This window comes from Castanea sativa, chromosome 5, assembly GCF_040712315.1.
Source record: "Castanea sativa cultivar Marrone di Chiusa Pesio chromosome 5, ASM4071231v1".
In the NCBI taxonomy this organism is placed as follows: domain Eukaryota; kingdom Viridiplantae; phylum Streptophyta; class Magnoliopsida; order Fagales; family Fagaceae; genus Castanea; species Castanea sativa.
In genome coordinates this window covers 57,721,854-57,730,611 of record NC_134017.1, presented here as the reverse complement: position 1 = coordinate 57,730,611, position 8,758 = coordinate 57,721,854, and the positions used below count along the sequence as shown (strand labels likewise).

Sequence of the window (8,758 nt, the reverse complement as noted above, 5' to 3'; positions counted from 1 at the left end):
ACGACCTGCTTATAAGTCCACAAAGTGGACGGCCTACATCTAAGTCCACAAAGTGGACGGCCTACATCCAAGTTCACAAAGTGGACGATCTGCTTATAAGTCCACAAAGTGGACGGCCTGCCTCTAAGTCCACAAAGTGGACGATCTACATCTAAGTCCACAAAGTGGACGGCGTCATAAATAAGTCCACAAAGTGGACGGCGTCATAAATAAGTCCACAAAGTGGACAATCTTACACCTAAAATCCACAAAGTGGACGGTCCCAATCTAAGGACAACAAGGTGGACGACCTCATTACTAGAAGGCCTTACCACCAAGCGCATAAGATGTACAAGGGCAATAAAATGCTGATATGTTCCCTCTTGAGCTCGCCACCTTACCATGATGCAACAAGGTGACGGTGTCATGTTCAAAGTGACGGCGTTATGTTCAAAGTGACGGCCTAATAACGGTGTTATGTTCAAAGTTAGCTGACGGCATTGTTCGTAGAAAAATGGGTGTATTGCCAAATGGATACATCAAGCTAGATTAGCTGAAAGAAAAAGGCTGACGCTGTTAGGAAACTAACGGGCATACAATTAAGTTGTCCAACGACGTCGCCCATGAAACTGACGGAATGATAAAAAACGACCCTGAGTTTTCATGGAAAAGAAGCTAACGCCATCATCAGTTCAAAAATTGAATTGAAAGAGAAAAACCCCGTCACCCCTAAGCTGACGAAGCTCACCACGAACATAATTCTGACTTACAATAAAAAACACACATACTTGAAGCATAAAATGACATTAAAATTAAAGTAGGCAATGTCTGTACAAAGGCCCAGAAAAATGGGCGTCAAGTATTACTATTCCATCTACACTTCTCAAAAAAAAAAAAAAAAAAAAAAAGAAGAGAAAACTTTTAGTTCATAGGGGAGCGTCAGTGTCCTCCATCATCTTCGACATCAAAAGGCTGGGCACGAGAGAGAGAAGGGCTGGCGGCATTTGGGTCGCCATTATGAGGATTTGCCGGAGTCAGGGTGACGGAGTGGTCCGCAGCTGGCTGAGCTAGGACGACGTTGTTGTCTCTCTGGCTGTTGTCGTCAGCTTCTTCAGGAACGGCGTCGCCTGCAGGGGTTGACGGGATGGACTCATCCATTGAAATCCTTGACAAATCCAAGTCAGGATAGACAGATTTTACTTGCTTCAGACAGTCCTCAAACCCGTCACCATAGTAGGCGGCACAAGCGTCTATGAAGGCTGACGAATCTTTAAACTCCTTCACAGCGTCATTCCTAGCTGTTTCCACTTGGACTAGGATGGACCTTAACTCCTTTTCTACCACCACTTTGGCCTCTGTCTCCAGCTCCCGTCGACGGGTTTCCTCCGTCAGCTTTTCCTTATAGTCCTTCAGCTCCGTGCCCAAGATTTTGTTCGCCTCCTTCTTGCCCGACCGTCGGCAGGTACTTGACGCGCTCGTTCAGACGGGTGATCACCCCCTCCTTGGCAGAGCACCTATTCGACAAGGCCTTCACGCGAACCATAGCCTACATTAAAAAAGATAGAACAACGTCAGGGTGATTAAGACTGATCGAACACCAAAGTAAAGTAAAAAGAGACACATACCCTAGTGAGGTCAAAAAGGGCTGACGCCCCTATCTCGTCGGTAGTTTGCTCCGCACCAGGATCCGTCTCCTCATCCTTTAAAATGGATTCCGTCACCTCTACAGTATAATCCTTGTGGGTCAGCAGACGGCGTACGGATCCTTGGACAATGGGCCCTGACGAAGTCATCGGACCCTTGCCCGCCCCATGAGCAGACCTAGGAGGTGACGGCCTCCGAGAAGACTTGTCCCCGGGAGTGGGGGCAACCTTCTTCCCCGGACGGTCTTCCCTGCCGTCAGGTTTCCTCTTGGCCGCGACCTTCCCAACGGGCTTGAGGGCTGACGGTGGGGTTGACTCACCCCCAGCATTCTCTTGTTGTTTCTTCTTGGCCGCAGCGGCAGCTCGAACCCATTGTTTAGCTGACTCCATTTCTGCGAAGAATTAGGGTTAGAAAGAGACGGCGTCAGGATAAAGACAAGAAGTTGAAAGACACTTACGACGACGGGAATAAGCGTTCAATTTGCAAGCTTCCTCCGTCGGTTCAGGACCCCCACAATATAAGTGAAGAGTATCTAACGTGATTAGATCCCGACACTTCCTCTCGTCCAAAGGAATGGCCGTCACTCGACGAATGAACTCCTCTTGCTCCTCGGTAATACGTGGACGATTGTTAGCTGTAATGAAAAGTGACGGGTTAGGATAGCAAAAAAGTAGACGAGGTGGGAAGGGTCGACGAGATTAACCTGAATCTCTAACATAAGCCCATGTGTTATCAAAACCATTGGGCATTGACTCCCACTCCTCTTGACGACATACCCAATTTGTTCCTTCTACAAAGAAGTATCTGCCCTTCCACCTCCTATTGGAGTCAGGCATATCTGACACTAACTTCAACTCCTTATCCCTCACTGCAAAATGGTACACTCCTTTTGACGAGGAAATGTGCTGAGGACGATAACACCAAAAGAACTCGTCCAAGGTCAGTTGACAGTTCCCACCACTCAGACGACCCCACAAGATCTCGGCACCAATGAAGGTTCGCCAAGTATTGGGGGCAATCTGGCTGACGGATATCCTGAGGAAGTTAGCCAGCTGACGGTGTAATGCCGTCAGCGGCAGCCTTAGCCCTGCCGCGAACATGGCATCATACATGCCGACGTCCGCGGTTCGTCCCGAGTAACACTTCTCACCCTCCTCAGGAAGACGGATGGGAATGTCGTCTGGTATTTGGTAACGGGACCGCAAACTTTTGAAGACATGTCGGGAGAAAATTGTTGACGGACCACTCTAAGGGTAAGATGAAGGGACGGTCATCACCAGAGGATCCCGAGGTGCTCTCTAAGGCTTCCTCGTCGCCGTCACTCTCACCCCCGTCACTAATACTTGGCTTTCCACGAACCCCCTGGTCTTCATCGTCTACCCCTTCTTCATCACCACTCACCTCACTTCCTCTAGAACTCTCTACTTCACCGTCAGAAGGAGTTGACGAGTCTCTTTCTGATGACCAGGATAGGCCCTCCGCGGGCTCACGACCTGATGGGAAAACTTCGTCGTAACCCGCTCCGTCGCGAATTGACGATTGATCACTTAGCGTCTCCCTAGACATCTGACTACCTACAAACGACGGGTTTTTCTAAGATCCTAGGCAGACGACTTCACTAAAGGGCGTCACTAGAAAAAGTAAAAAGGTAAAGTAAAGAAAACTTACGTGTAGGAGGACGGTCTCAAGAAGGTGACGGTTGCACGATCGACGGTGTGGTAAAATTGGCAGTGACGAATTTTTTCTCTCAAGATGAACAAGGCGAAAAAAGTGGGAAAAAGGTAAATAGTGAGATATATATAGGAGAGAGGAGGCGCGAAAGACGAAGCGACACACTCGTCCGGGAACGCGAGCCAATCTGCTTATGACATGTGTCCCACCATTTAATGAACATGGCACAAATCACCATGCAAACACCATTTCCCCTAACACCAACTTCCATGACCCGTCGCCCATGGGCGACGGGATAATGGAGTGGGGGGCACCGGTAGTGACGTTATTACAAGGTGACGGCACATTAAGAAGCTGACGGAAGTTCACTTATTACATACTGAATGCACGTTAAGAAGCTGACGACAATACGCTATCCGTCAACTATTGTCATTGACACCTCTTTGACATTCAAGGCCACACCCCTTACGTGACGACGTTAAGCTAAAGGGATCAAGATAGCGAAGTCAAGATTGACGGCCAAGGTGAGAAGGTCCTTAGCTGACGATATCTTTGGAGATGTACCTAGGCTGACGGCGGTATAGGAGGTGCACATTGGTTGACGACCTAGGCAGAATCAAGCTGAAGGGGTAATCCAACCTCCATTCTTAATCTATCTTGACTTCTACATACGTGAATATAAGGAAAGTTCTTTCGCTACACGTTTGGTCTTAGTCAAAAGGATCCCTATAAGGAAAAGAGCTCTATACGATATGCAAAGATCCGCGAATTGCTCTTCTAAAAGGAAAGTCCTCGCCAAGGCGTTTATTTCGGCTCTACACCACTATATAAACCCCAAAAACCCTCATGACAAAAGGTACGCACAATTACCTCAACTCTGGCACTCTAGGGTTGTTTAAAGATTCTAACTTGATCGTCGGAGGGTCTTTGGCTGGCACCACACCGGTGCCCTCTGTCGATCACCTACTTTTTCTTCGCAGGTGTTGCTTCAATCGGTGGAGTACTCACAGCTTACTGGTGATTTCTTAGGCATCATCAACTCCAATTTATAAAATTAACCCATTCAAGGTATTATCTCTAACATCAAAACCTCAACACCTTCTAAGTACTTCTCACAAGGTTTACACTACATCAACAAGAGACCCATGATACCAAATATCATAATATCCTCCAAGAAAAATGATTTGAATAGTTAACTAGTTCCAAATAATCAACAAAAATTATATTCACCATTTATTTCACATTAAAAAGCTAAAACTTCTCAAATTTTCACTACTTAGATAACCACCATTGTAAAAACTATAAACTCACTCATCAAATAAAACTACCAAGACAAAACCTATACATAAACACTCATAAATATCACTTTTAATGCTCATAAATCACGAGTATTATTATTAAAACTTAGATAAAAATAACTTCAAGCAAAAGTGTAAAACTCACAAAAAAATATTAGAAATTTTTATCTCAAAAAAAGATGATAAGGTGCTTATAAGTTATTAAAAAATTTTCGATGATTTTGCCGGAAAAATAATAATGGAAGTGGTGTTGTGGAGTATGTACCATGGGAGGGTGTGGGGGAGTGAAGAGAGGAGAGTTTGTCTTGTGTTGAAAAAAAAAGAAAAAAAAAAAAGAAAAAAGTTGAAGACCTTAGTTGACCGGCCAAAGAGGGAGAGATATGAGTGATATTTGTGTGGTGGGAAGTGAGTGGGGTCGGTGGGCAAGTGTGAATGCAAATAAAAATCTAACCATCACTTTTTTTAACGGGACTTTATAAAAAATAACTTCAAGTAAAAGTGTAAAACTTACAAAAAAATATTAGAAATTTTTATCTCAAAAAAAAGATGATAAGGTGCTTATAAGTTCTTAAAATTTTTTTGATGATCTTGCCGGGAAAATAATAATGGAAGTGGTGTTGTGGAGTATGTACCGTGGGAGGGTGTGGGGGAGTGAAGAGAGGAGAGTTTGTCTTTTGTTGAAAAAAAAAAAAAAAAAAAAAAGTTGAAGAGCTTAGTTGACCGGCCAAAGAGGGAGAGATATGAGTGATATTTGTGTGGTGGGAAGTGAGTGGGGGTAGGTGGGCAAGTGTGAATGCAAATAAAAATCTAACCATCACTTTTTTTAGCCGGGACTTTACAAATTTACCTGGTTCTGGAAACTAACCCATCGACTCTTGACAACTTTTCCTCACTAACCTGTACATACCAAATCCAAAGTTTTAGGGGTTTAGTAGAGTAGTTTTAAGATGAGATTTTTGTAATTTGAGATGAAATTTTTGTAATTTTTTGAAATATTTGTGGGTGAAAAAGTATGTAAAAATGTGTGTAATGTTGTTTAAAATGTAAAAATGTGAGTTTGAATTGGGTGACCAAACAGACTCCTAGTAACGTAAATGTGACAAAATCTGAGTTTTCATATCTAAAATACATCTCTCTTATTAGAAATTTAATATATAAGAACACCATTTGACTTAAAAGCTTAAGCCTATAAGTTTGGGTCCAATTATGTTAATCACCCTCTCTTGTTATTCCTACTTGTGATTCTTACTGAGACTTTACATGTGTACCCATTAAGAAATCCACAATTACATGAAACTCAATGGTAAAATAAATTCATTTACATGTTGCAAATAACTAACTTTTCAAATTTTATTCTAAAGACATTGAACTCAACCAAATTACAAGGATTTGTCACCAATCTCTTGGGATTCTGAAACACTTTTACTATAAATTTACCCAAAGATGAATCTAACATGATTTACTAATTAAGAACAATTAAGGTACAACAACTCACCTCACAATATTCTCATATTAATCTACTACCCAACACACGGACTAATGAAAAAATATATATTAAATGCAGAACCTGCTTAGCTCGTGGGAATGCAATTTCGATAAACATTCTTCAAGAATATTTAATTGTTTGTGATTAATCATTGGTCGTTTGGTGTGGCCGTGTTCAAAATATTACCTCAAGCTATCTGAATCCGAAATAAATTCCTCAAGCTCAGGCGGCGAAGAACAAGAGGTTTCAACGAAACAAAACCATTATCAAATAAAAAACAATATAAATATGATCTTTAATTTATCGTATAATCTATTAATTATGAAAATAAGACGGGGGAGAAGCGTCTCCTGAAGAATCATTACAGGTATATTCATAAATGGCTGGAGAAGCATCTCCCGAAGAGTCATCAATTGGATAGATACAGACGTCACCAGTAAGATCTACATCCTTCATTGCAGCATCTGCACTCTGTTGTAGTTCCAGTGCACGTTCAAGGATTAACTCCACTTCACCCATGGTGGGACGAGCCTCTCCCTTATTTCGCACACAAGAAATGGCAATCTCGACGTAAATCTTGAAACACTCTGGATCTATCTTCCCCATCAGATACGGATCAATTATCTCATTGATGGTCCCTTCTAGTTTGCATTTTTTGGCCCACTTAACAAGACCCTGCCGTTTTTCCATCAATTTGAAGTCCACTGCTTCTCTGCCACAGAGTACTTCCAACAGTACCACACCAAAAGAGTAGACGTCGGTTTTATCGGTCAGCCTATTCGTAATGAAACATTCGGGATCCAGGTATCTCAGAGTATTTTCCGAATCCCGTTTGATTTCCACGAATTCGAAACCCGGGGGAAGCATGTTGGACAACCTGAAATCTGCCAACTTGGCCTCCCAATTCTTGTCCAACAGTATGTTGGCTGACTTCACGTCACCGTGGATAATAGTTTTCTTGATCCCAGTGTGAAGGTAGTGCAGTGCACGTGCTACTCCAACACAAATCTTTAGTCTTTGTTTCCAGGAGAGGCGATCATGGTCATCGCGCAAGAGTTTTCTGGAGAGGGCTCCATTGACCATGAACTCGTAGACTAGGATATTCACGCTTTCATCAATACAATATCCGATGAGACGGACGAGGTTAGGGTGGTGTAGCTGGCAAAGCCACACCAACTCGGTCCTTAAGTCCTCGAATTTCAAGAACTTTTTTGCAACAATTCTGGTACAGTTACAGTCGTTGGAAAACCCCTTATATAATGTGCCAAAATCGCCCTCAACAACTACTAAATTAGCATCGAAGTTATTGGTAGCAAACTTCATCTCAGCCAGTGAAAATTGACGGCATAATCCCTCAGGAAGAGGTGAAGATGTTGATGGTTTTGCTCCCTTCTTGGAAGTTCTGAATAGCTTTGAAACACCCTTCATTGACGCTTCACTCAATCATGAAGAAAAGAAAAGATTAAGTAGAAAAGAAATGATAAAGAAAATATTCATTTTGTATATGTTTAGAAGTACAGAGAAGAAATGATAAAGTAAAAAAAAAGGAAGAAGATGTCTGTTTGGTTTGCAAAAGCAGATAAATGGAAAGAAGAAAATATGTTATTTACTTTAATACCCTCATTGGAGAAGTGAGTGAGGTAGTGTTTGGATCCAACTTAGTGCCCGTTTGGTTCAACGTTTTGAGCCTAAAACGCCACTTTTTCAAAAAGTCAGACCTTTATGCGTGTTTGGTTTAGCCCAAAACGCAACTTTTTTCAAAAGTTGCGTTTTCAGTTAAGGCATAAAACGCGCAATCCCTTATGGAGCTCCTCCGGTCCATTTTGCCAAAAGCCAGTGCGCGTTCTAAGGTATCCGTTGAACAATCTTGGACAATTACCAAATTCTCCTTTCTTCGTCTTCTTCAACACCTCTCATCAAGTTCACTCACGCCTCTGCCTCTTCCTCAGTTTTTTTTTTTTTTTTTTTAAATTTATTTCTCTAATCTGATCAACACAAAATCACTTAAAATCAACTCAAATCCCATTAGAAAACCCATCCCAAACCCAACTCAAAATCAAACCCAAAATCCACAAAAAAAAAAAAAAAATCAACTCAAAATCCAAAATCAAACCCAAAATCAACTCAAAAAAAATCAACTCAAAATCAAACCCAAAATCCCAAAATCCTTATGTTTCAATCATCTTCATCTTCTTCATCATCATCTTCTATGGAGTGTGAAAAAAAAAGAATAAAGAAGGAAATACAAAATAAAGAAATAAAGAAAAAAGATGAAGAAAGATATGGGAGTACCTCGGTGGACGGATGAGTTCTTGCAGAAGAAGAAGAAGAAGAAGAAAAAAAAAAAAAAAAAAAAAAAAAAAACACACACAAGAGGAAGTTGGAGAGCTCTGTGGAATGCTCTAGAGAATGGGAGAAGTGGCTGGGAAAAGTGAGGAAAGAAGGAAATAAAGGAAAGGAGTTATACGTGGGTGGAGGAGAAAAAAAGAGTGGAAAAAAAAAAAAAAAAAAAAGGGAAAGATAAGGAAATGCAGTAACGTGTGGAGGAGAAAAAAAAGATTAAAAAAAAAAAAAAAATGTTATTACAATATTTTTACAATATTTTTACAATAAATTTTAAGTGGTAAATTATTATTAGTAAATATTGGTGAGAAAAAAATAATTTTTATAGAAAGAAAAA

The 8,758-nt window shown here is 41.4% G+C and overlaps 1 protein-coding gene across 3 annotated transcripts; it reads right to left on the bottom strand.

The window, feature by feature from the left end:
• Positions 1–6,352: 6,352 nt before the first annotated feature.
• Positions 6,353–8,493, bottom strand: LOC142634312 (receptor-like protein kinase FERONIA). Of its 3 annotated transcripts, none has more exons than XM_075808600.1 (2): positions 7,689–8,493; positions 6,353–7,516 (listed from the first exon to the last, which is right to left on the bottom strand). In XM_075808600.1, the coding sequence occupies exons 1-2, from the start codon at positions 7,700–7,702 to the stop codon at positions 6,394–6,396; spliced, it is 1,137 nt and encodes a 378-aa protein (XP_075664715.1). In that variant the 5' UTR covers positions 7,703–8,493; the 3' UTR covers positions 6,353–6,393. The 3 variants fall into 3 exon arrangements, with proteins under 3 accessions (XP_075664715.1, XP_075664716.1, XP_075664717.1); XM_075808601.1 differs by having other exon boundaries at positions 6,353–7,511; XM_075808602.1 differs by having other exon boundaries at positions 6,353–7,511; positions 7,697–8,493.
• Between the last annotated feature and the right edge of the window lie 265 nt (positions 8,494–8,758).